Source organism: Rhipicephalus sanguineus, chromosome 9, assembly GCF_013339695.2.
Source record: "Rhipicephalus sanguineus isolate Rsan-2018 chromosome 9, BIME_Rsan_1.4, whole genome shotgun sequence".
Taxonomy (NCBI): Eukaryota; Metazoa; Arthropoda; class Arachnida; order Ixodida; family Ixodidae; genus Rhipicephalus; species Rhipicephalus sanguineus.
The window spans coordinates 45578004-45605188 of record NC_051184.2 but is presented as its reverse complement, the minus strand read 5'-3'; the positions used below and the strand labels follow the sequence as shown (position 1 = coordinate 45605188).

Here is a 27185-nt window from a genome sequence, read left to right as displayed (position 1 = left end):
CGTCAAGGGACTTGTGAAAAAAAAACGTAGTTCTTATTGTTTCAATTCGTAGCCAAATTACCCGAATTTGTGTTTGGTGAGTCTTCACTGTTTATTGAAGATGGCTTTCTAGACAGAAGAAAGGTGTTGCGAGAATATACTTCAGATTGTCCCACTTTGGGGAAAAATTCTTTAGAGCTTGCTTCTGCAGTTTTGTTAAGGTCTTTTTTTTTTGGCCTTACATTAATACAAAACCAATCAAGTGACCATTGTTCCTTTTTAGCAGCAATTCCATTTATCTCCGCTTACCTAGATTCTACTCTGCAGACAAAAACCACAGACTAACCGGAATGCTCTTGTTCATTAGTTTGACCTCCCTACTGTTGCAAGTGTTTCGGTCATCTGGGAAAAAACCTGTATGGTCTGCATAGCTTCGACTGGATTACAATTTTTCCTTTTGTGCAACTGGCTAGTTGCAATAGCTGGCTAGAATGCAATAGTATGCCAACATGTGGCTTGTTACGTAGTAATGACACCTTAGTTCTGACATGCCGAAGAAACTTGGTTAAATGAAGGTCCCATTGTTTAATGCTTTGTACGCAGCTACACATTTTTGTTTTGGACAACATGCTCTAAAGAAATCGTGTTGATGAGGCCAAACTGAGATAAAGTATCGAGCAGCTCTGACAAACCTACTGCAATCAATGTTGCTGCCATTTGATTTCGTGATAGGCTAATATTAGCTCACTGGGGACTGCAGGAAGTGCACAAGGTAGCACAAGCATAGAAACCAGGGAGTAAGGTTTAAAGGGGTCCTGCAACAATGTTTCTGCATGGTCAGAAAATGCTGCTGATCGGTAGTCGAGGGTCCTGAGAACACGCGAGCCAAGCATTACAGTGCAGCGTGTGGTCTGGAACTTACAATTAATTCTCAGTCAGCTAAAAATCGCTCCATCTTCTCTTTACAAATGATGCCATAAAACCAAGTTAACCGCGCCATAAACCCAAAGTTCACGACCATTGGCTGTACTGAGCATAGCAAGCTGCATATGTATCGCCGCTGCTGCGGGATGCTGCCACATGCCCGCTGTCGATCACACTGAAAGTAAGCCATGTGTTTGAAGAAAAAAAAAAGAATGTGCTCAAGGTCATGATGCGTGCTGCGTGTCATGACCTTTTTGCCTGGAGACCAAAGAGCTGCTAGCCCCCTTGTAAGCTCACAGTACAGAATGCTTTGGTCTACCTGAGAAGACAATGAGAAATGCTTGTTTTTTTTATTAAGGCTTAACATAGGGTAACGAATAAACTACACCACACCAGTACACAGAGTTAGAAAGGCGACAAAAAAAAAACGCAATTGTTTATTACATGAGAATATTAAACGGAATTATTTCACAGAATGCTAGAAAAAGCGCACGTTCACAGAACATTCATCTTCGCATGGCAAGAGACACCCGTTCGAGAGTCTTAAAGTAGTCCTTCAACTTCTGGTTCAGTTTCTGATATTGGCTTTCCGTGTTGGCCGAGCTCTTCAGTGCCACGAGGAGGCGGTCGAAAGTTGTGTGGGGCAACCAGACAGGAGGGGAGCTGGCATGCAGTGCCGAGGTCAAGCCAAAGTATTCTTTTCCTTTTCCCAGCACAGCATCGACGTACTCGATCGATATGTCTGTCGCCTCTTCCAAGCGCGAATACACCATCAGAAGCCGCAAGAGTTCCGGAGCGTCGCGCTCCTTGTAGGATTCAGTCAGCCAAGGTGGAAGCAAGAAGCCGTTGCACAAAAGCTTGCTCGCAACGAGGCGGTGGTAACGAGTCGTTCCTGGCTCTTTTTCGTACTGCTCCAGGTAGTGTCGAAGGAGGAGCCACGCCTGTCCAGGAATGTCTAGCACTGCCTTCGGATTTTCGATGATCCACTGCGGATTGATGGCCCTAGCACTCTGCATCGTTTGCACGGGCGAGCTTTTTATACACTGCTGGACGACTCCCTCAAACACGGGATCGAGGTTCATAGAAAACTGCTTGCAAATGTGAATGGCAATGTTGAAGTGGCCGGAGCCCACCAGAAGAAGAACAGTTTCGTCGGGAGAGAGCGGCAACGTTATGGGATCTCTGCTAGAGCTGCTGAGCAGAAGCCACGCACGCACCAGACTCAACTTACGCCGGATGTCTTCAACTTGGATCACCTCTACTTTCCTGGTCGGTGCATGTGGAATCTCTTCGCCCATGCTGTCGCGCTTTGGCGACCGATCTGCTGCCCTGCCAACGGGTAGTGGCATGGCGACCCAGGCATCTTCAGGCTTCACAAGCAGCAAGCAGTTGATGGCAGCAAGGAGGCACAGTTCTTGCCGCTTGAGGGCTTCCAGCGTGCCAGCTTCCTGCTGAAGCCGGAAGGCGTGCTCGTACATTGCCGACGCAGCTCTTCGATACTTCTTTGCATTGATGTGCATGCAATACAGAACATCGTAGTAATGCCGTTCCAGAACATCAGTTGCTCTTGCACGTGCTTCCAGGATGCGGATGACGTCGCTTTCAACGCCTTTGAATGGGAAGTTGACTAATGTCGAAAGCTGACCCCTTTCACACAATACAATGACTAACTGTTGCAGGCAATTGTTGCGGTCATCAGCGAGGGGATTTTGTATCATGGCATGATAAGCTTCAGTGATGTGACCCAGCTGCAGTTGGTGCTTAAACAGCAGTGACCACAACCCAGGGACGTGGGAGTCATCCTTGGGCGTGCACTTCAGAGCTGCTTCTGCCAGAGTGATTACACATTCGGGGGCATCTGTGAATGCCTTGATCACTTGCCGATAGTACAGGGGCAGCAGGGATTGTTCGGATGGTGGATCACTGCTTCCCACTCTCTGAATCTGCTGCATTATGTAAGGTTCTGTGGGGACGTGCTCATTTGCCAGCTTCTGGTAGAGCATGCAAGCCTTGTGGAACTCATGACACACTAGAAAGCTGGTGGCTAGGAGGTACATTCTAGTCTCCCGATTGTTGTCGCACCAGTCTGTCAACAGCCGGACATACTCCTGCAACTGGAGGTGCTGAGAGAGCTCTAGCAAGGACCTCAGGAAAACACAGTTATCCGAAAGAGGCCAGATAAGCTCTGCGGCTGTGGATATGAACGACGGAAGGATGGGCGCCCAGATTTGGCTTGCCTCAGGTGGGCCCTTTTCGCAGAGTTGTCGCCTCACCGCCTCTCCACCTCCATTCCTCAGGAAGATCCAGACAAGGCCGCACTGTTCTGCATTCTGGCTGATGACGCCAAAACCGTCGGCGCCGCTGCTTATGGACATCCCTTTGATGCCACCTTCGAGGGGATTCGACAGAGGGCTGCCTTCGGATTCTGTGACCCACAGGGCTGCGTAGTACGCCTGCACAAGTCTCTGCGTCTCGGGAATGAGCTTTCGCCCGATTAGGCTTAGTTGACGGTCCAAAGCACCCCTGTTCTGTCCAGCAGCAACTATAAGACCCTGCAGCACCAGCAGATTTCGGCAGAACGTAAAACGAAACTGCATCACTTGTTGCAGACACCCGGCAATGAAACTGCAACCAGTTGCGCTCCCAAACAAAGACTGCCACGCATTGGAGTGGAGACCTTGCAGTCTTGTGCATGGGCTCACTTGTGAAAGGTTCATGGAATCGATAAGATTCTTCAGTGATGGCAAGTTAGTGTGAACGGTGTCAATGATTTTTTTCACTACGATGCTGTACTCCGGGCTCAAAAGGTGGAAAACGACCCTGTCAATCAGGCCCTGAATGTCCTCCACGAAATGCAGGCCTTGTGAAAACTCGGCCAACACCTCCTGAGTCAAACATGAATCGATCATCTTGAGGCAGGACGCAAGAATTTGAACACCTTCATCTGCCACTTCACTGCACCATGGTGGAAGTACTTCAGAGAGCATACAGCTTTCTTGCCACTCGCATGGCCTCAGCAAGGACACGTGGTCACGTCGAATGAGGGCTGCCATCCCCGTGTTTGGGTCCACAAACAAACCGAGTGGTTTCAGGCCCACGGCGTGATATTCCGTGCAGGCGTAATCAAATTTTCCCCAATGATGCGAGGCCAGGCTCACGTAGTCTTGGTCGCCAAGCTCAAGCTCCGCAATGCCGGCACGAATTTCCGCTTCAATGGTGATCATGATTTCCTCTTTTAGACTACGGCCGCCGTGATCAGCAGAGTGCTCTCCACGCCGGGCGTACGTCCCCAATACTTTCCAAAGGGTGTTGAAGGAGTAGACACTTCGTCCAATGATTTTCTCGAGGTAGTGTTCTCGCGGGTCCAGTGGGGCAGGCACGTAGTCCTTCTCTGGCGGGACACTGGGCTGCAGGTGGACGCCGGCCCATTTGCCGCTGGGGCTGTCGAGCGCGTCGATGCACACGGTGCAGACGAGCGGCTCGTCGTTTTCCTGGACCCACAGGGTCCAGAGAGTCGAACCCATGAGACAAAAGTCGACGAGGTCGTTCTCCGGGGCCCGGACGCTCGCCAGGAGAACCAACTTGTAGCCGCCGCCCTGAGGCTGGATCGGCTGGAAGACGAAGAACTGGTTGCCCTCCGGAAAGCATGCGTAGACGCCGAGGTAGACGTCTACGCCCGACGACGAGCTGTCGGTCGCCTTCACCATACACGACTGGCGGCCGCCGAGTCCCGACGACGTGGACTTGGACGCCGGCCAGTGGTCCAGCACGGAACACACGGAGAGCAAGTCTTGGCTCCTGTACGACCACTGCCGGATGCGCAGGTCCCTGGACAGGGCGAAGATGAAGATGTCGTCGTCCGCCTGGTGGCACACGAGACTTAGGGACGCCTCGTCTCCTCGCATCGACGCCGGAAGGATGCCGCTCAGAAAGCGAGTCACGCTGGCGCTCTTTCGAATCTCCATGGTGGACACCTTGCCGCCCGCATCCTGCGGGTCGATGGACACCACGAAGAGCGTGGAAGTGTTAGTACCGAGCACGAAGATGGCTTCGCCATTGGCTCCCAGCCAGCTGCACGAGTTGTGTGACAGTGTGGTACCGAGACCGGCGTGGTTCAGTACGTGGTAGTCTCTAAGCAGCGTAGCCGACGTGTCGAAGAAGACGGATCGCATGCTGTACGGAGAGGCGGACCCGATGTTCGGATTCAGCAAACGAGGGTGCGGAAAGGAGAGCCGGTGCACACTCGCTATGGTCGCGGCGAGAACGACCAGGTTGCTTCGGGTCTCGAAGACGGACACGCCTTCCAGCAGCGGCGTGTGCTGGAAGCGCAGACGCAGCCTGTTCCCGATGAGATCCACGTCCAGCGACTCCTCGGTCAGCTCCAAAACGTTGTGGTTGGTCTTCCAGTAGATGAATCGGTTGCGCGTCGCTATGCCGGACGCCGGGTCTTCTTGGTAAGCGTAGCCTCCGGCGCGCTCGGTGAGCTTGATGTCTTCGAGCGTACTCTGAGCCGCACCCGTGTTGATGGTGAGCTCTTTCCATTTCGGTGGCGACGTCTCGCGCAAAGGGACCTCGACGAACTTCACGTATTTGTTGCCTTCGAGCATCGTGAAGGTGGTCGTGTTTGGAACTGTTCCATGCGTTCCAAAGCGCGCGCTGGTAACTAGGCTGGTACTGCGTGAAGCTTGTTGTAACACAAAGTTGCGGCGCTAGTAGACAGTCACTGAAATGAATGCGTATTTTTCTTGTAAACCACCTAACACGTTCCAAATTTGCACAAGTTTCACTTAAACCAATTATTTAAAAATTTGTAAATTATTTAGTATAAAGCATAAATATACATTTTTTGCACGCTTGAGTGATGGCGCGTCAAGCAGTCGTCGCAGCTTGTCAATGGCGGCTGCAGCAGCGACTAGCGGCGCGGTAAGCTCCACGAATTTCTTTTTCTAAACACGTTTTATTCCCCGCACCACGGTCCCAAGTGTATTTCTCAATCACTGAACGATCCAAAGTTTGCGTAGTCGTGTACTGGTTTACACGTTTGTTGTTGTTAATTGCTTTTAGTTGATGCGTTCGTGCAAGTGAGGCCGGTCGCGTTTTGAACAGCTTGTCAAGTCAGACCCGCGTTTTATAACATCCCTTAGCGATTTGACGGTTTGTGTTTACGCTAGTGTTTTGCGTCAACGTTTGTTCAAACGTCACTTACTTTCTGTCGCTACAGCAGAGCTCCAGCAGCAGCAGCAGCAGCGGGAGCAGTAATCAGGGTCAGGAGTTCATAGTCCGGATACCCAAGTAAGTGCAGCTTCTCTTGCGTGTGCATTGAATATACTGATTACACTGATTGTCCTCGTCGCGCGGTCGATCGCGTGGCAGTCTTTCTCGTTACACGCGTCGACGTATCTTTTTTTCACGTGCAGTGTTGTGCCGTTTCATCCAGGCAAACCAAGAAAAGATATCATGTCATGCGGTTCAATGCTGCGCACAAACAAGACATATCCAAGTGGTCGCAGGTGAGATGCACGCGTGCGTGTCAAAACGCCTCGCTGTGTTTGAGTTTCTGAGCCTTATGGTCTTGATGATAACTGAGTTCCGTGTTACTAACATACGGACGGGTTTGCGTGCGCATAAATGTCTGATAACGTGGACGAGAGGACGACCGCCGCCGTAGCTCAATTGGTAGAGCATTGGGCACGTTATGCGAAGGTAGCAGGTTCGGTCCCTGCCGGCGGCAACTTTGTCTAATTTGATTTCTTCACATATTTATTATGATTACTACAATACACTTAAAACAGTGCAATTAACATCTCCAATGCCCTTCTGGGCTTCATTATCTGTTGGTTCTCATTAAGGTTGCTTCAAACAAAGGAACGAGCCCTCAAAAATTCCCTTCTTTCATAAACCTAAGGACAAATGTGACGTCACACGCGAGTGGTTCTAGACGCGGTCTTTTGAAAACGCTGCGTCCCCTGCTTATAACGATAAAAACATCCGTCGCTGTCACGTTCTGCAGAACTTAAATTGCGAAAGAAAAGATCTACAATAACTGTCAATGTAGCTCATTGCTTGAAGCCCGGATGGGAGTATTGCGGACGAAGACGTACTGAGATAAGTACAAAGAAATAGACGCACTATGCGGTGCATGTGGAGAGGAGGAAACGGTTTAACACAGATAACTTTCTGTAAAGGGCTTCACCATGCAGGCCATGGCAATGGGGACTGAATTTTTCAAAGCATTGGGGCTTGGGTAGAGTGAAGGCTTTAAGCGGGTAGAAATAATCAAGAGATTATCTGATTGGTGGTTAAAATCAAGGCAGGAGTGAAGTTTAGTCCTTCACTACATAGACTTGGTAATTGACTATGGGTTACGGCCAGGTGGTGCAAGGTGCTGCTCAAAAGGGTACAGCCCCATTCATCCATCCAAGAGAGAAATAATGTTTTCCCATCCATGAAGGCATTGCGCATGTTTTAATGTAAAATAAAGGACTTTCTGCTAGTTGAATTTCATGGAGAGATAGCCTTACGTGATGGGATACATAGAATTCGCCACTGCCGCTTGGCATGTAGACATCTAATTTCTTATTGTCCGTTGTGATGAGAGATTTCTACCACTGGTACAAGAATATTCGCAATAGCAGGTTAGAATGCACAGCAGACAATATGAAGCTTGTACAGCTGTGGCTATGCTTTAAGCATGCGGGTATGTCTTAAACACAAATATTAACAGCAATGCTTCTGTTTTTAATGACACCGAGGAGTGAGTTGCATTTGGACATGCCGGTAGATAGTACACGCTCAGGCAAGAGCAGTTTCGTCTTCTGGTTGCCTTACTGTACTCCATGCTATAGTTTTTGTAGTGTCTTCATTGCAGCAGGGAATAGCTCAGTGTTTGCATGAGCAAGTACCTGATGTGGTTACTTGTGCAGGCTGAGTAAAAGAATGAAGAAAAGTTACACACTCCAAAGCTTATCCGGCTGCGTAATGCGGTTCTTAATACATTCTTCAGATTTATTTCATTTTTGTTTACAGCCATTGCGGCTCCTCATGCCCAAGCTTGCACGGGCATTTGCAACCCATGAAACATGCACAATTGTACATTTTCATAGCCGAACTTCTTGTGTAGCTTCCGCAGTGTTGGACGCTGTATATGAAACAAATGGGGTACAGTGCTCAGGAAACGGCTGTTGATCATATGAAAAAAAAAAAAAGTAACGTCACTAGTTCCTGCAGTTTTATTGTGAGCTTGTATTGTAGTTGTGATGCAAGCTGTTTCAGACTAGGTTTGCCGTATTTTTGCGCCTTCAGATTCGCATGGAGAGGGAGAATAACATGAAGGAGTTCAAGATGGAGGACGAAATGCCCAAGTTTGGCGCGGGCAGCGAGTTTGGCCGGGACCAGAAGGAAGAGGCCCGACGCAAGAAGTACGGCATCATCATGAAGAAGTACAACCCCGACGACCAGCCTTGGCTCCTCAGGGTCGGCGGTAAAGGAGGGAAAAAGTAAGTGTCTACACCTTGATCCTAACCACTGGATTACTATCTATTGTGAGCAAGGAAGCGTTGGCCGGGGCAGCTCTGCGTAGATTCACTGGTGTCCGGGCCAGGCCGTACGTCGCTGTTGTGCTTGATAATCGTGCTTTATCATCGTGAGCACTCCAGGCCCCAAAGTCTTTCGGCGCTCGTTCACAGCAGCATTCAAGAGAGCTACCAATGTCATTGTTTCTTGCCGAAAAAACAAACTGCGTGGCCGGATGCAAGTTTGGTGTTTCGCACCGGTTGGTATGGCAGTGGCGACTGTGGTATGGACGAAATTTTCACATGTGATGCCAAGCACTGAGGGTCTCGTGGGCTGAAGTCTGGACGCTTGCCAGAGCTTACGGCGCACGTGAACGAACTGCGCGATTGGTCTCTGCTCTTGACAAGTGGAATTATAAAAGAAGCCAGTGTCTTATCTTACGAAACGTGATGAGGATGCTTTTCTAGGATATCAGGGCTTGGGTAAAAGTGTTCATAAAGAAAGCTGGCTTGACGGTGATGAGTGAGCACGTGTAGTCAGTCCAGCAATAGTTAAGCAAATTTTTGTTATAAAATGTGCGATTCTGTGGGGTCGGCCTACGTTCGAGTTGACTTACATTCATGTAAATACGGTAGGTTAGCCTGTAGATACTATAGAAATGATTGTAAATGTAGCTTCTTAGCTATTTCAGCATTCTTTAGTGTAGGAAGGACAATTCTCCTTAACTCGTGCTTCTGTGTTACCAATGCAAGCCATATTTTCTTTTATACATTGTTAAGCTGGCACAGCTTCTAGTACCTTTAGGTCTTTTGAGGTTTGTTTTGAGTTTTGCTAAGAGTTCAATGCATGTATCAAAAGAAAGAGCGATAGAATTGCAGTGCGAGTGTTTTCACTTCAGCGATAGAACTTAAATGTTTATCTTCAGAGATTACGAATTTATTCATCACCGCCTGGATCTCGTGTGATTCTTGTAGTGCCATTTAATAGGCATTTCCAGTGTGATTATTATGGCATCGTTGACAAATTGCACAAATGCACACTGGGGCGCCTAGGTGCTACAATCATTGGGACTTAACGGGTTCACCGAGTGCCTTGGTGCGCACTACTGCAATTCGTCGATGCCATTACACTTGTAAGGTGGTTGATGTGTGTTGAATTGGTACTAGTGCCAGGGCTACCCCCTCTAAAGGATGGCTGTGATTAGGATGGGAATGAACAACGCTAGACACAGGAGGGTGATAGAACGACAGACAAGGCACCGAACTAACAACCACTGGTCTGTTGCTGGGAAATGCAATGTTCGTTCCCGTCTTAATGATGTACCAATCAGCCCAGTTTGGTGCACTCTTGATGGCTGTGATAGTGAAGCTCACAGTTGCCCTACTGGCTGACACTTGCAGGTTCAAGGCCATACGCGAGGGAGGCGTTTCAGAGAATACGTCTTTCTACGTCTTCTGTAAGGCCCCGGACGGTGTCTTTGAAGCTTTTCCCATTGAGGAGTGGTACAACTTCAACCCCGTGAATCGATTCAAGGCACTCACCGCTGAAGAAGCAGAAGTGGAATTTGAGAGGTGAGCGTGAAGAAGTCGGATGAAGTGGCAGCACTGGTTGAGAGAGGAAGATAGCGTTGTGTGTCCAAGGAGCACCTATGTAATTCTTGAAAACTTGGCCATTCCCTCTCGGCGTCTTACTAGAGTTGCATTGCAGTGAGGGCTTCCTACGGAAGAATGTCGAGGCAGCAAGCTTGTTCGTGAGGCCAACTTCGAGATATTCATAATTTCGTGTTGATGCATAATGTCGCCACGAGTTATCCTTGCTATAAGGACATGGAACCAATATTGTTGCTACATGCCCACCGTTTTATCAGACTTTCTTGTTTAGGCAGAAGACATGATGGGAACGTCATTGCATTGAGTGGAGTAGGGGACTATGGAAAAAAAATATCTTGAATAAATGAGTTTAGTATGGACCCACGCATGTAACAGTAGTGTAAAATACACATTTGTAGGCTTGTGCGAATATTTGAGCACTTCGAATATTCGAATTCACTTCTATTCGAATTTAAATTCTTGGAAATTTTGAAGTATTCAAAATGAACGAATAAGTGTATATTAGTCCGCATGTAACCCCCCCCCCCCATGTAAGTATGGTTTCACTGCAGTGGAGTGGTGCTGTACCGTGATTACACCTTTCCAGGAAAAAATCCGCACTTCCGCGAAGCCCCACTTCAAGGTTAAATGAACATATTACCCTCACATCAATTCATCCTTATTTAAGCTTAAAAGCTCGTTATGCCGACTTACATGATCTAAGTAAAGTAAATTTTAAAATGTAATTTACTTTACACGTTATCACTTGCATTCTACCGAAAGTCAAATCCTGCTACTATTCAAAGTTGCTTTCACTTCCTTCGAACCAAAAAGAATGACATTTGCACATGCCTCGTTTCAAATTTTAAAAAATATTGTGCAGGTTAGTTGGGTCATGACAAATAGGCTAGTTTTTTTTATAACATGTGACATACACTGTTCTAATTCAATTTGAAATTATTTGACCAAATTATTATTCGCTTCAAATTCGCTTCAAACCTATAATTTACTATATTCGCACAAGCCTATGCATTTGTAATTGAGACTTGAAGCAAATTCTTCGAAATGGTCGGTTTCATTAAGTGGGTGTGGGGTTTCGGGACAAGTCGTGCCACTTATTTTGAGAAGGCTGTCCTCCTCTTTGCATGAATTGTTCTGGTTGCCTTGGGCTTGTTCCTGCAGGAGAGACAAAGTGATGAACCACTTCTCCATCATGGTTCGCAAGAAGATGGCCCTCGAGGAAGAAGGAGCCAAGGAGGAGGGAGAGGAGGAAAAAGGAAAGAAGGGGAAGAAAGGAAAGAAGGAGAAAAACCGAGACTTTGTGAGTGTCCCCCTCGCCCTCACTTGTTCCGGCAGACTTGGCATTCAGGTCGTATGCGAGGGTTTATTGGTCAGCTGCCAGCTTGTAAAAAGATAACACACTACGTGATGCCAGCTGGCAACAAAAGAGTGTTCCACACTCACCGTGATAGTGGTGAGTGGCACTGGCTAACACTTCCAGGTTTGCATGCACAGAAATACCCAATAAAGGGGACGGGAGGACGACCACGACCGTAGCTCAATTGATAGAGCGTCAAGCGTGTTGTCCGTATGTTGTAGGTTGTGTCCCTACCGGCGGCAAGTTGTCTCTTCGTCCACCCTACTTTCTTTACATCATGTCACAATTACTACACCACAGTTAAAGAATAAAGACTACAAATAAAGTCCGCTACACTTTCCTTGGGTTCATTGTCTGTTTATTTCATTAGATTTTGTCTAACAAAGAAAAATGAGCCCTTGATCAATTCCCTTCTTTTGTTCAGTAACAGCTCAACGTAATGCAGCAAAGCATGAAATTGCTCTGATCGCTTAAAAATGGCCTATTGATGCATCTGTTTAGCATAGCGTGGCAAACCGGAACTGGCAGCCATTATCCGTTGCACAGACAGCTAACGGGGCTCCTTGTTATGTTCTAGCAAATCACCGAGATGGACGACTGGGTGAGCGACTCGGACGGCGATGGCGACGACGATTCGGATGGTGACCGGGATGATGATGGTGATGGTGGTAAGAAGAAGAAGAAGGGTAAAGCTGGTGAAGACGATAAGAAGAAGAAGAAAAAGAAGAACCAGTCTGACGAGGAGGCCTTGGAGGAAAGTGACGAGGGTGACTTCGATGACAGGGAGGTGGATTACATGTCGGCCTCCAGGTAAGGGACAGAGCTCCGTAACCCTACACCGTTTTTCCGGCTCTGTGCAGTGGCAGTGAGGATTCATGTCGGCCAATAAATGATGACTGTGACAGTCACTAGCCTATTCTTGCTTGCTTTGCCGGAAGCGGGGGGTGTCTCTTGAGTTGAGGGGTCATGAAGGGAAGGGTGATGCTTAATTGGCAAGTCGTTCTTTTCAGGATAAGAACACTGCTTCATTTATTATTGACTGATGAAACATTGAGCTCGCACTGTGCTACGTGAAATCTGTAAGACAATCTGTAAATGGGATTTTGACTGCTTCAGACTTGCAGTCCAGCTACAACCCTTGCAAATGCTTTGGACTCTTGCACTGTGGTGCATACACGTACAGTGCTGTCAACTTATCATGATTAGCTCTTTTAAGACATTGTTATGGTTGCTGCTGCGCCTTTGTAAAACATGCATGTTTTATTTATATATATATATAATAGCTGCATGCGTTTATACAGGTGTATCATGACCATGTTTTCCTGGGCTGGCCACATTTCAGTGGGTATGAAATGCAAAAAAAACCATAGCGTACGTAAATTTTGGGTGTCCGGGAAACAGTGTTGCATGATAGAGTTAATTCAGTCTCCTCCACTAGTCTCTCGTAGGTCGAGTGTTACCTCAACGAGTAAATCGCATTTTAAAACTTCTTCATTGTTAGGCATTGCCTGTTCTGTAAGTGCCCAGTTTATTTCATTGACCCTTTCATTCACCTCAGTGTTCTTTTGTAACAGTGCTTGGTAACAGTGTTTGGTAACAGTGTTTCCATCTCTAACGGCTCATTCACACCTGCGACTAGCACTGGTCGCGCGACCATTTGTGACTGGCGACTGATGTTCACACCTGCTGGAGCTACCTATACCCGTTGCCACGTTGAATTCGAGACTGCTCGCTCTACCATTGCTTTGCAGAATAAGCTGATGTCCTGTTCCTATGCATCTGATTGGGTCAGGGGCTTGCAACTGCAATGAGAAATCGAGCAGCGAGTGACTGAACCAAAGCAGTCGCTTTGCGACTAACTTGGTCACGTGACTGGTGCTAGTTGCAGGTGTGAATGAACCTTAAGGGATGCAAAGGCAAATAACAAGTTATGTTAGAAAGAAAGGTCAATGCATAATACTGATGTATTATGCGCAGAAGCGCTTTAGCAATTGAGAAATTAATGCAAATTAAGGACACAACTTTCGCCACCAGTGAGACATTGTGGAACACAAACCCAATGAAGTTGTAGGGCCTCAGTAAAGTTACTAATGACAGGTACTCAATCTACCCGAGAAAAAAAAAATGTTTCACTGCATTACAAGATGTAGTAAACTGCAACTATCAGTGCATTTCAGTCTGATTCATGCAAAAAAAGAACTTCTTCACATTACCCTTGAGAACGACGCAAATTCAATTTTCGCCGTGCTGTGCTCCGCTAAAGCCCCTTGCTTTGCTGGGCCGCAGCACCGGCTGTTGGGCAGTAAAGGGCGGTCATAACAATGTCAGAACGCCGTCCTCGGAGGCGGGTGCTTTGAATTGCTCTAACAGTATGCGGCAACTAAAATGTGATTTTCTTTCAAACTAAGCACTTTCTTGGCACGAAACAAGATCTAAGAAGCACCATTTCAACAATTCGCATGGACTTAATTGCCTTTAGTGTCCTTTGAAGGTGCACCATCATGTGATAAAGGAACACTAAGGTCGAGTGAACCTTCACCTTCACATTTTTTTTTACCTCTGTAGCTCAGAGGAAGAGGAACCTGAAGATGAGAAAGCGAACCGCGAGCTCAAGGGGGTTGAGGACGAGGACGCCCTGAGGGCTGTCGACCAGTCCGATGAAGAGGAGGAAGGTGAGAAGGAGGAGGAGAAGCCTGAGAATGAGGAGGAGGCCGCCAAGGATGAGAAGAGCGCCGAGCCCAAGCCAAAGTCAAAGGCTGACAAGAAGGAGGGTGAGTGAGTGGGGTTACAGAGGGAATACCACCACAGTTCTCTACGTATATGTCACCTGCAGTCCTCGTGCTAATTGAGGCACAAAGTTTTCGTCGAAAACAGCATATGGAATACAGTAAGCTTGTTAAAGCGGTACTGACACCAGTTTTCAAAGCTAACTTTACTCTGCTCTGCAAATCCCCTGTTTTATGAACGCGGCTCTAAGCAAGTGTGAAGCTCAGGAAATGCTAAGATACAGTAGACTCCCGTTAAGACGAACTCGAAGGGACCGCGGTCATCTGTTCGTCTTATCAGGAATTCGGCTTATCAGAAGTGCCCCCAAAAAGAGAGATGCTAACTGGCCAAGTGCATCCAAATATGTTACTTGAAAACACTGAATGGAGTAGACTTACAATGGGGGCAAAAAGACAAGCAAAAGTATTTATTTGGCTCATCTAGATAAAAACTATGCCTTCAAGCAGAGTGTTTACACGAATCTTATGAGCACCCGATTTCACGTGTTCAAAAATAAAAATGCTCGTGAAGGTATTTGCTACCACATTTTTAATGATAAAACTGTAACACGCTCCTATGTTGACGATTAGAAAAAAATTAAGAGACAAGCACAATTTTCCTTCAAAAAATGTAAAATTTATTGTCCTGGCAGTTCGTTTTCTTCTGTGAGTGAGCCTGTTTTGCTGGCTCTAAGATCACTTCTGGATACGCCTCGGTCGCGTGCTGTTGCCTTGACAAAGTCATTATACGCTGAGTTTGCTTAAGAAAGTCTGCAAGGTTTTCTTCGATTTTCGGGTATTTTCCCCTTTTCGGCCCGTAGTAACTTTTCCTGATCGACATGCAGACATCCCATCGGGCTACTCACGGTCACAAGCCTCGCCACGAAAAAGACACAACGCAGATATATTCACTGTGCAAAATAGCTTTCCTTTGTCGTGTGCTTCCATAATCAAAATGGCTCATCACAATTTGCACTTCACTGGGAACAGAAACAACGCGCACAGGTCCTACGCGAACCAACGCGAATTGACCACAAAATACATATGCTCGGCCGCCATTGTGTGATGGTGATGACAATGCACCTTACCCCTCTGACGGGGCGATCTGGTTGTACTCTATTGTAATGCACAGACCATTTTTGTTCCTGTTGTCGCTTTTTTTTTTTTCCCACTCCCCTTGCATTTGCCCCTCTGACCATTACCATGGCGGAGGGGCCCCAAGCTCTTGTGTTCTTCTGTTCTCCTTTGTACTCCAGCTGGGAAACCGAAGAACGGGGGCAAATATAAAGGGACGCAATGGCTTGGGGGTCCAAGTTGTAAATCCCCCGCTCTTTTTGTTGCTTTCTTTGCTGATAAAGCCCACACCTCCTCCACCCACAGGCAGGGGGTGAGAGGGGATACCGGCTTTATCCGCTGACCGGTCTTCGTTTATCTCGCGCCCTCCACGTCGCGATTTGCTTCGGGTCTTTGCTCCAGGAAGCGCTTTTTTTCATCGTTTTTGCTTTTTCTCGGTCGCCTGAATGCCCCACCAAGACTGCAGTGTTCGTTTCGCAGAATCGCTAGCGTTGTTGATCACCGCGAAAGTTCGTCTTAACAGAAGAGTACAGTTGGGCGGTTCGTCTTAAGCGAGTTCTTTTTGCATTGAGTCTATGGGAAACCAAACAAATGGTCCCGTGTTGTTCGGTATAAGCGAGAATTCGTCTTAACCGAGATCGTCTTAACGGGAGTTCACTGTATTTTATTTTATCATTGAAGTCAATTTTTGCTTGAAGCAGACGTCGCAAAATGAACACTTCAGAAATATGTAAAAAGCACCTGTAATAAGAAAGGCAAGAACATTGTATTTATACGAACTACTTGTCTGTGCTTTTATTTCATTCTTGGCCATTGCTTTGATAATTGCTTTTCCTAGACGACATGAGCATATAAGAGCAGTTTTTCAAGCTGAACTGTCATGTTGTTGCAACTTGTGCTGGCCAAGGCAGAAGTGAACACCCCACTCAGTAAAGCAGAGGCCTTGCATCATGCCTACAATGAACGTGCAGGACTAATAATAACAGAGCGACTACGTGTAATCAAAGTGTTTAGTGCACGTTCTCGAAAGGAGCTTCAGGCTTTTCATTCGGGCATGAGGCATAGACTTCAGTTTTGCAGCTTAGACGTTAAAAGTAGAACTCGTTGTTGGGCTAGTTAGCCGCTTTCCTGTCTCCTTCACCGTTTCCTGTGTTCGTCCGTTTTTGGCAGGATATGTTTCCTTGATCAAGGCTGTTGATGTTCGTTACATTGAGGCCTGGTTTTACATAACTTTCTAATTACATCAATTTTGACAGCAACTGAACTAGCTGAAGTCACTTTTTTTAAATGTCTTGCAGGCGGTTCTTCCAAGAGCGCATCAAAGGGCAACTCCTCTGGAGAATCCAGCTCCGAGTCATCGGACTCAGATTTTGACGACTCCAAGTTCCAGTCGGCCATGTTCATGCAGGTAACGATAGCCCGGTTTCCACGTCCTGCCCACTCGTGTGTGTGTCTCGCGATAAGGACAGTATCATTTCTGATTTAAGTCTTCTGCCCGGCAGAAACCGAAGAAGAAGAACGGCTGCGAAAGCGCGAACAGCAGTCGCGCAAACACGCCGACAAAGCACGTGAGTGACGAGAAGAAGAGCAAAGGTGGGTGCAGCCGCTTTCACTCGATTGTGTTTGACATGTGTCAGTGCTCTTACTTTGTGTTGACAATTGTTCGGCCTTGATTATTTGTTTTATCTTATTAATTCCATTGCCATAGTGCCAAAAGGCCTCGTAGCAGAGAGGGTGGTGGGGGGGAACATGTTACAGTTTCAAATGTTCACACACACAAAAAGATCTATGGAATGTGTGAGGCAAAGAAGGAAATGACAAAGATTATGGCAACTTGATACTGCAAGAAGTTATACGCGGGCAGTGCACAAAAGGTAAAAAAAAAAATGGGAAAGTTGTCACTCGCACAGGGCAAAAGTGAAAACGTTTTTTGTACCGATTGTACTGCAGTACGACATGAAGAAGCTTCAGATGCAGATTTTTTAATCACGCTTCTAAGGTATTTGTTCTGTTCAAATTTTTTCATTTGTGCTCGTAGCACTGCAATTAATAGTGCATTGGCTTCCCGAGCTGTTGCTCGACTCGGAGTGCACCTGCACTATCAGAAGTTCTGTATTGAACATTGTAGTTGGACTGCACTATCCCAGTGACATTGAAATGCGAGTATGTGTATGGAAACCAAAACATTCCACCTAAGTGCCATAGCGAGGCCCCCAAGAGTAGCATAATTAATCACTTGCGATCTGTCATTGACCGATTTCATTGACCGATTTTACTGATATTGAAAGAGTAGGCGCGACAATGTGATAATGGCAAGTGCCAAAAGTTGAAATTTTACTACATATACTACAATGTCGGTTCTTGCTTTTAATAGGGTGATAATGAGTCATGGATACGTCATCCTTGGGTAACATTGCCGCAGGAAATACACAGCACAACAAATGCAGACTTTTGACATACTATTTGCCAAACAGAAAAAAAAACTAAAAAAAAATTAGGTTCTGGAGTCAACATTTTCTGCAAATATTGTTTGCACAAAAGCATTGCCCTGCACTCTTCTTTTAGCTTAAAAAGGTTCTGTGTGAGATGAATATTATGAATACTTAGGTGTTTCCTTGCTGCTACAGTATGCTTTGTCTGGCAAGCAGAGCCATTTTATTTCAAAACATAAGACATGATTCCTTTTCAGTGTTTTGTAGCTCTTGTTGTAGTCGCCAAATGTCGTAGCTTTCGGCCGCGGCGGCTGCATTTTTGATGGAGGCAAAAATGTTTGAGGCCCGTGTACTTAGATTTACGTACACTTTAAAGAACCCCATGTGGTAGAAATTTCTGGAGCTCTTTACGTCCCTCATAATCATATTGTGGTTTTTGGACGTTAAATCCCAGATATTATATTAATAAATGTCGTAGCTCTGAGCTCATACTTAACTATACATTCATCGCCTTACTGGCTGGCACTTGGTCCCCCATCGCTTCTGGTATGAATTGGCACATGAATGAGTTTGCTTTTGCTGCTTGGCTCTTTGGGCACTTGGATACTACAGTCGAACCTCGATATAACGAACATGGATATAACGAATTATTGGCTATGTCGAACTCCAGCCAGAAAGTATAAAGAATTACATGTATTTTGACATTTTTATAGCGAACGAATTCGAGCGCGCAATGGATATACCGAATTTCCCGGGCCGGAATACGAGCGCTCCGGGAGCACAAGTTCGGCTTCTCCGCAGCACAGCGGCAGTTCGCAAGGGCCCTCGTGTACATCCGATGCGCCTGTAGCGCCTACACGGTGTAGCGGCGTATACGGCAAACGGCGTTTTTTTTTTTTTACGGCTTCCGAGATCGGCATCGGACACGACCGTTTTCACTGTTGATTTTACAGATTTTACTAAATCTGATGCGCCTGACGCGCCAGTAGAGTGGAGCGGCCTTGACGATTGACGGCGTGGACAGGCGTGGACGCGTCAGTTTGCACGCCGCCATTCCGAGCTAGCGGTTACTTTGTTGGTCGTGTGTGGTGTTTCCCCCGTTTGCACGTTTTTGTGGTGCTTGGCGGTGTTGCGCGCCGTCACCATGGCGCAAGACGCGAAGAAACGGACTGCCTTGACGTATGCCACGAAAATGGAAATTATTCGGCGTGTCGAAAGAGGTGAAAAGAAGTCGGCCGTTGCCGAAGCTTTCAAAATACCACGCAGCACGTTAAGCACGGTCCTGAAGCAGAAGAAGGAAATTGTGGAGCAAGACGGCGGGAAGCATGCAAACGCACGGCGTATTCGACCCGCTGCCTTCGAACACGTCGAAGAATGTCTGCACAAATGGTTCGTCGACATAAGGGCTAGGAATATTCCTGTGTCGGGGCCAATGCTGCAGCAAAAGGCGAGAGACTTCGCATTCATCCTCGATGCCAAAGATTTTAGTGCCAGTGCGGGGTGGCTACAACGATTTAAGAATCGGTACGACATCGTCGGAAAGGCTGTCATGGGCGAAAGCGAGTCGGCGAACGCCGCAGCGATGGACAAGTGGCTGAAAGAAGAGTGGCCTCAAATTCATGCCAAATATCAACCAAAAGACATTTTTAACGCGGACGAAACGGGCCTCTTCTGGCAGATGCTGCTGCGGCAAACTCTGGACACCCGCGGGGCAGAAATGTCACGGCGGCAAGCAAACAAAGCCCGGATCACGGTCCTGCTTGCCGCGAACATGGATGGTTCGATGAAGCTTCGTCCATTTGTGATCGGCAAGTTCAAGACGCCGAACTGCATGAGACGCTGCCGCGACCTCCCAGTCACCTATGCTTCGAACCGAAAGTCATGGATGACGCGTGAGCTGTTTGGAAAATGGTTGAGGGACTGGGATACGGAGCTTGGGGATCATGGCAGGAAAGTGTGTCTCCTCGTCGGACAACTGCTCGGCACACTCTGCAGATGTTCCATTGAGCAAACATCGAGCTCAAGTTCCTGCCGGCCCAACACCACCTCCAAGCTCCAGCCTCTAGACCAAGGGATCATCCGTGCCTTCAAAGCGATATACAAGCGAAGGCTCATCGAGCGGCTGCTCATTCGTCTTCGAATGAACGAAGACCTGAAAATGACTTGTTGGGCGCCATACAGATGCTTAAGGCCGCTTGGGAGAGCGTGAAGAAAGAGACGATCGCCAACTGCTTTCGGCACGCTGGCCTCCCGTTGGCTCAGAGGCAATTGAAGAGCCCACTGAAGATGTTGAGGGCTCTGAAGAGGTTCTCGAGCTCGACGAAATGTGGGAGCGATTTTTCGCGGTTGGTGGGCGACGCATCAGACACGCTGACACTGGAAGACTTTGTTGGCGACGACGACGCGTCCGATGCGGTTGCCGAACTGACTGACGTGGGAAATCGCTGCGGAGGTGGACACGCCAGCAACCGGGAATTGAAGCCGCAGAAGTTGAAGCTGACGTCTCCGCAAACCATTCCGCCGCCAACTTCTAGCGAGGCTGTGGCTGGTTGGCTTCTGGCGCGGCGCTATTGCAGCACGATGGAGGGCACCGGGCTCAAGTTGTGGAATGCCTCGACATGGTAGAACAAGGCATATACGGCACGCCAATCAACCAAAAGAAACAAGCTACGCTGCACAGGTTCTTTTCGCCCCAATAAATGTATTTTGTTCAAGTAAGTGCTTGTCAATTCCTGTCTTGCTGCCGACCCATTCACGCCAGGGTTGGGCGATTTTTCGGTGCTGTTTTGTATAGCGAATTCCGGCTATAGCGAACTGTTTTGCAAATTTTGCGGAGTTCGTTATAACGAGGTTCGATGTAATTTCGGTGAAGTAAGTCATTTGCCAGCCAATGTTTGAACACACTCTCCAAGTGTTCGTCGTGGAGCGCGCACGTTGACACAAGCAGAAAATGTAAGAAAGGTAGGCCTCCTTTAGCTTTTCACAGTGTTTTATTTTTTTATTTCTATCTTGTTTTACTCACATGTTCACAGCTGAATGCATAATCTGGTGGTCGCAGTGATTGTTTGTTGACCTTTATTATTAGCGATTTTATTATGGCCTGCCACCTTTCATTCATTGTCATTACTAACTGCATTTTCGATCATTTTATCAATGGCCTGCCATCTCTTCAATGATTATCGTTGTTATAAACTTTGTTTCTAACCTTCGTTTCACAATTTGCAAGCATGCCTAACAACACGGCGACTGTTGTCTTTATCCCCGACTCACTTTTAGGGCATGGGAGTGTGGTCCAAGAAGCGTGGGACAGTGATAAGTATCTTGACAAATTTAATTGTGCTAGTAATTTCATCCTGTGTTCGGTAAAGGAGCGTAAGTTGAGGCACAGTTTTGTAATCGCATGTGCTCTAAAATGAAAACCCAATCTCAAGGAAGTCACTTCTGCTTACCTCTAGACTGCTGACGACAAAAATGTCGGTTTGTACTCTAAGCAAACTAGTTATCCACGTACTTGGAAGTTTATGAAGGATTTAATAGTTAATGTACTAGTAGTAATACTTGAAAATTGTAAATACTACAAAGAAAAAGGAATGCACATCAAAGCTCTAGCATGCGCTATGGTTCACCAGCTAGTAGACCGGCGGCACTGTGCTTGAACAGCGTGCACAGAGTTTCAAGAGGGCATGCATTATTCACTGGATTCACACGAGTAGCTGTACTGTTCTTTTATATGTACAATCTGCACCAGAAATTATAAATTCTAATGGCAATTGGGCAGCCATCGGGCCCCGATGTCGAAATTCTAGGAACATCAGGGCAGAGCACCTCACAGTCTAAAGTTTCGTCGTCTCCAGAAGAATCCCCATCTTTTTTCCAGCCCCCACATGTTCATGCACTTCTTTCACCTCTTTTTTATGCTGTTCCTGACTATTTTTTTTGGCTCTGCAGTTATGTTTATTGGCACGTCTCACAATTTCTGGGCGTGAGGAACCTCCACGGCTTTTCTGGAGTCCAGCTGAACCTCCCCTCTCCTTCTCTCATTCCACACAAATGTGTTTTTCTTTCGTTATGGGAAGGGGGAGGGGCATGACATATAGGAAATAACAGATAGCTGAACTAGTTGGTAAGTATTCATGTTAAAGAGACGGGGCGTGCAAACACGGACAGAAGAGAGAAGTCGAGACACCACAAACGTCGGCGTTTGTGGTGTCTCGACTTCTCTCTTCTGTCCGTGTTTGCACGCCCTGTGTCTCTAGCAAATGCATTGGACTCTATGGACGTTCGCCGGGGACGCCAGATTTCTTCGTTGTCGCGAGAATTTCGTTCTTGAGGGCCCTGTTATTGAGGGGTTCAACTGTATAGTAATATCTCATCTGGAATCGCACAGTAATGCGTAGACAAGTAATTATTTTTCTTTTTAACAGCAGAGCTGTTTAAGCTTTTCGTTGGGCTGCGTGGTGTTCACAAAAACTCGGGTGGGTATGCACCACAAGAATCATGCAAGCCCCGCTACCGAGTAGAAGCATTTATGGGAACCATTTGAATGCGTTGCTATGGGCGAGAGAACAAGAAAAAGATAGAGTGAAAAATAAAGAAATAGACATAAGGAAAGACAGAAAGAGAAACAGAGAGAGAGAGAGAGAAAGAAATAGATAGAAAGCGTAGCATAGCTGTGTATAGCCATGTAAGGGGGCGGGAAAGGGAAGTGACCGTGGGGATGAGGGAAATGAGGAAGGGAGAGGGTAAAACATAGCATAGGCATGTATACTACAGTATAGCAAGGGGGTGGGAAGAAGTGAGGATGAGGGAAAGGGGGAGGGCAAGGCGACCAGCTCCGCTTTTTCCACGGTCTTCACACCATTAGTGCGTAGCTGCTCAAGTTTTCTGTTTCGAGCCTCTCCGCACATTGTACACAGTGCCAGCAATATTGCTACCGTCTTAGGCCACTGCACGCCTTGAACAGTGTCTTTATGCAGAACAAAGTGTTGGACATACAAAGGCTTATTTAAATTTTTGCGGAAAATGAAGAGGCAATAAGAGTTTGTGTCGCTTGTGTTGCAGAATGCTCCGCCGTGTTCTGTTGTAATGCTAGGCCTAAAGGCATATGTGGCCCGCAGACGGCAAAAGGCGGCCATCGCTCATTTTCCTTACGAGAAAAACTTAGTCAGTTGGAAAAAGCAGCATGTATTGAAGCTGCTCCATGCAAACGCTGGTGCACCGTGAGCGACGAATAACGCATGAGTGTGCCCATTGTGTCTGTTACAAAATGCCATTTGAACAGCTGTCATCTGTCGGCAATAAGATGCAGATAGGTGGCTCGCAGCTTGTAGAACTTGCGAGACGATTCCCGCTTGCGTGTGAAAACCGCACTTGCGAGCACGAACGTGCTCTGCACGGCCGCAGTATGTCCGTAAATCACAGTGATGTCTTGCATGTTGGTGATGCCGCTGTCACATGGGCTTTTTGACTGCTCGCAAACTGACGTAGTCCAAATAAGTTGTGCAAATACAATGCATTCCAAAATTTAACACAAGATTCCTTCTGTAAACTTAGTTGTGAATTTAACTTTAGAAATTGTGGATGGGGCTGCATACATAGTGACTGCCTGCAGAACCGCAAAGTGCCCTACGCAAAACCCAGTTTGAGAAGCCCGGCTTTACAGCATTGCGGGTGCTTTGCAAGTTGTAAAATGCTGCCGAGTTATGTGTCCGCAAAGGTACTTTTTTTTAACAAATCTTCAAGCACTGTTGTAGGCAGCTATTTCAGCACACCTTTAAAAACTTATTTCTTTTATGTTTTATAATTTGAAACATACTTTAGGTGCAGAAGTAGATTATATGCAGAAAAATATGGTATTTACAAGTAGCAACAGTGGATGCTATTTGGCTTACTTCAGCCATGGTCAATATTCAGACACAATTTGCGCGTGAATGCATAAAACTAAATTCAAATTGTAGAACCCGCATTAGTACTTCAAGTGCCGCTAGACTGAGGTAGAGTGTGTAGTGATTTGCACTAGTTTACCGAGGAATTCACCTCAGCAGTGTAATCTGGAAGTACTAATTCACTTGTCCTTCACTGATCACCTATCCTCTCGGCTGCCATGCTCTGAACACTCACCTCCCATAAATGTGCTAACCACCTTCACTTTATGCAACACCGCCTGCTTTTTTTTTAACTGTTTGCAAAAAAAAAAGAAAGAAATCATCTTTTTCATAACTATGCTGGTGGCTTGAACACCGAACATGGGGCAGTTTCTGGCGTGGTCATTTTGTTTAGTGAACTCACAGTGACCGCCATGTTTCTATTTGCAGGCAGTAGCAAATCTCTGAAGCGCAAAATGATGGAAGAGTCTCCATCTGCGGCAAAAACAGATGGGTCAGCGCCCAAACGTCCGCGTAGTGAATCGAACCTTCCGTCCACGCCTTCCATGCCTAGCAGGTGAATCTCTCCTCTTTCTTGCATTACTGAAGGTCTTGTCTTCTTCAGCTCAGAGCTTTCTAGGCAGTGAATACCAAGTGGCCAGCGTCCACTCAGCCACATGGGGCTTCAATCGCTGAGCTGGTGTCTAGTTAGTCTTGTAGTTTCAGTTGTTTTCACATGGCCCTTACGGGCTATCTATCAATAACCCTGGAAACGGCAGAAAGGCAGGGTACACAAGCTGCTTTTTCAGAGGGTATGTGCATGGTGAAGAAATTTAGAACTTTTTTGATGATGTTGTTAGATGTGTTGGATTAACTGGTGATCGGAGAACTTTAAAAATTCATTGTGTGCATCTTGTATGTTTGATAACGGCAGGCCCCTCGAGGGAGATGTTTCATTGCTATTTGTGGTGTCATGATACTACAAACACATTTTGTGCGTGAGCAATGGCACTTGATGGCAGAGAGAAAAGGAAAAAAATGTGATAACACTGGCAGCATGACAAAGGCTTAAGATTGAGAGTATGAAGACAGGTATTGTTGCAGCCTCTGTCGTGCTATTCGGCTAGTTATGTTGTTTGCTGACATGGTGTTACACGTTTGTGTAAAACTATGAGATAAGCTAGGTATTTATATTAGTTTTTATGAGTGTGACGAGTCATGGTTGCAATACAGCCTCTCCATAGTTAACGAAGTGCTTCTGAAAAATTTTTTATATGCGAGAATGGGTCGTGGTCACAGGCGTGCGCACAGGGGGGCAGGGGGGTGGGCGGCCGCCCCCCCCCCTAACCACCCAAGAGGGGGGGTGCAAAATCTGCCCCGTACATTGACCCTTCTATTCACTTAAGAGGGGGTGTCCGCAAAATCTGTCCCATACATTGACTTAGTAGGGTGGGGGGGGCGCTGCGATGAACCTTTGCTCCCCCTGATGGGGAACCCTGCGCACGCCTATGGTCGTGGTTACTCTTAGCTGGTTGAAGCTGTTAAGTGTTAGCCAAGGGCACAAAGGAAGTGAAAATCGGTTGCAAAAAGGCAGTTTGATAAATTTGTGGGCCTGTTTAATTTTGCGAGAAACTTGTACGTATTATGGTAGCAAAAAAATGCTTGGTATGGTAAAAAAAGGCAATAAAAGTGTGGCCTCTGGTGTGCAAATGGCATCTTCACTTTGTCTTTGTGAAAGTGTGATGCCGAGGTGATAAAGAAGAAACGTAGGTCTTCGGAAAAAAGTGTTGAATTTAAAAATGGATTCATCTGTCAACTTGCATATGTGTCTTAGCTGATTCCAAGACTCGCCACAGTCATTCTGACAGGCCATCATAGCACACAGAACAAGTCGTGATGTCAGCAAAAGGCTTTGAAAGCAATGCCAACTAGTAATACATTTTGATGGGTGCTTAATAGCTTCCGCATTAAGTCGTCTTAGCGTAAGTGAAGTAATCCCAGAGATCTTTTTAAGTGATAGAGCAGTATATTGTAGTTGTGAATGAACTGCATCTTGGATATTAAGGGCATAACCCAAAAGGTAGTTCCATTCAGTACTTGTGCAGGGCAAAAAGAAGTCTTGGTACCCATTCATTCAGCATTCTTGCATGGAGAAGGCAACACTGTAAAAGGCAGCTTCTGCTGTGTTGCCGGCTAGATATGAAATGGAGCATTGGAATTAGGAGAAATGTAAAGAAACATCAATTGTCTAAAAACTCTTCTTTGATCTTGTAGGAAAAAACTATTGTTACATAATTCATATAGTACAGCCCTCATGTCTTCAGTGTCATCACAATCATTTCTTCACATTCAAAAGAATGTAGTGTTAGTGTGTAACCTGCCGCAGCAGCCAAGCGACCAATGTGTTTTGTCACTGAGCTCTAGGCCTTTGGTTTGATCCCCACTCATGTCGGCCACATCTCAGTGGGTCCAAAATGCAAAAGCACCTGTGGATTGGAGTGTGTGTCATTGAAGAACCACAGGGGTTCAAAATTAGTTTGGAATCCCTCACAACAGCGTGCCTCATTATTATACCGGGGTTTTTGCACCTAAGACCTTGTCATTTTTTCGTGTTACTGTTGTATAAATGGTAACAAAAGAAAGTTTACTATTGGTACATTTGGTTGAGTGCCTCCGCGCTTAACTCGGATTGCAACAATGCTGAGCCTGCTCTTGGTCCGAACCGGAGAGCGCGTGTCCGAGCCATATGTGCAGCCGCTTACCAGAGCACACGGATGCCAGGGGAGGAAATGTGTTAGCGTGTCTTCTCTTGCAAACAGACAAGGGGCAGGGGTCGCGTGGTCAGGTGTCAGTCGCGCTCTAAGGTCAAAGTGAGAGCACCTCAGAGCGCTCGATTTCGACCAGCCATATGTGACGCGTGTTGCCAGAGCGCGCTGGAGTGCTCAAAAATGACCAGTTGAATGTACCATATGTTTGAATGTTGGCTAGCATTTGAGCTCAATTTGATTTGACACTTCATTTAGTAATTGCATTTGTATCTTCACATCAAGCTGGTCATCAAGCACCGAAGGCATCACCGAGGAGTCTGTGAGGCGTTACCTGCTTCGGAAGCCAATGACCACGACCGAGCTTCTCCAGAAGTTCAAGTCCAAAAGGACTGGACTGAGCAGTGAAAAGCTCGTCAACACCATTGCTCAGATTCTGAAGAGACTGAACCCTGAAAAGCAGACCATCAAAGGAAAACTGTACCTATCTATAAAGCCTTGAGCGGCACAGAAGTACATATTGCTTGGCGGCATCTTTGGCGGAGCCAGGCAGTTTAAGCGCACATGTGTTTGTCATTGTTGGTGATCTGTTGTGTAAATAAACAGTTTTTATACATACTATATTGTCCATGTTTCATTAGAGAGAGAGAGAGAGAAATGACTTATTTGGGGTCCTGGCAGATTGGTGGGGGGGCCAATCACACCTAGATGGCAGCCAGAAGCCCTTGGGCTCTGGCGGCATCCTTGGCTGCTGTCACGTGAGACTGCTGCGTAAGTGTCAAGTTGCAGCAGCGTTATTATTATTATGCTGCTGTGATACGTCGTGAAGTTTAGTGCTCTTCTTTTGTTCCACATTTTAGTGCTTGTTATTTAAAACAGTATATGCATAAATGCACTGCAGAA

The 27185-nt window shown here is 46.6% G+C and overlaps 2 protein-coding genes across 8 annotated transcripts; one reads left to right on the top strand and one right to left on the bottom strand.

Moving 5' to 3' along the window:
* Nucleotides 1-1322: 1322 nt before the first annotated feature.
* Nucleotides 1323-5551, bottom strand: LOC119405090 (nuclear pore complex protein Nup160). Its single transcript, XM_037671868.2, has one exon. It carries the CDS (start codon nucleotides 5508-5510, stop codon nucleotides 1410-1412), a length of 4101 nt encoding a protein of 1366 aa, XP_037527796.1. The 5' UTR covers nucleotides 5511-5551; the 3' UTR covers nucleotides 1323-1409.
* Nucleotides 5552-5780: 229 nt separating this feature from the next.
* LOC119405091 (general transcription factor IIF subunit 1) lies at nucleotides 5781-26901 on the top strand. 7 transcript variants are annotated; one of them, XM_049419205.1, is made up of 13 exons: nucleotides 5781-5826; nucleotides 6128-6195; nucleotides 6341-6413; nucleotides 8206-8399; nucleotides 9816-9986; nucleotides 11187-11325; nucleotides 11960-12192; nucleotides 13948-14153; nucleotides 16520-16629; nucleotides 16709-16814; nucleotides 20930-20969; nucleotides 23972-24094; nucleotides 26568-26901. In XM_049419205.1, exons 1-13 carry the CDS (start codon nucleotides 5797-5799, stop codon nucleotides 26782-26784), a joined length of 1710 nt encoding a protein of 569 aa, XP_049275162.1. In that variant the 5' UTR covers nucleotides 5781-5796; the 3' UTR covers nucleotides 26785-26901. The 7 variants fall into 7 exon arrangements, with proteins under 7 accessions (XP_049275162.1, XP_049275163.1, XP_037527798.1 ...); XM_049419206.1 differs by having other exon boundaries at nucleotides 5792-5826; nucleotides 6125-6195; nucleotides 16724-16814; XM_037671870.2 differs by having other exon boundaries at nucleotides 5792-5826; nucleotides 6125-6195; nucleotides 20930-20965; nucleotides 23968-24094.
* The last annotated feature ends 284 nt before the right edge of the window (nucleotides 26902-27185 follow it).

What these genes read in the sequence shown, in the direction of transcription:
- LOC119405090 (XM_037671868.2), bottom strand. Translation starts at nt 5,510, where the DNA reads ATGCTCGAAGGCAACAAATACGTGAAGTTCGTCGAGGTCCCTTTGCGC.
- LOC119405091 (XM_037671870.2), top strand. Translation starts at nt 5,797, where the DNA reads ATGGCGGCTGCAGCAGCGACTAGCGGCGCG. An exon ending in GGCGGTAAAGGAGGGAAAAA is followed by an intron (nt 8,400 to 9,815) that starts GTAAGTGTCTAC and finishes TGACACTTGCAG; the next exon opens with GTTCAAGGCCATACGCGAGG. An exon ending in GCAGAAGTGGAATTTGAGAG is followed by an intron (nt 9,987 to 11,186) that starts GTGAGCGTGAAG and finishes TTGTTCCTGCAG; the next exon opens with GAGAGACAAAGTGATGAACC.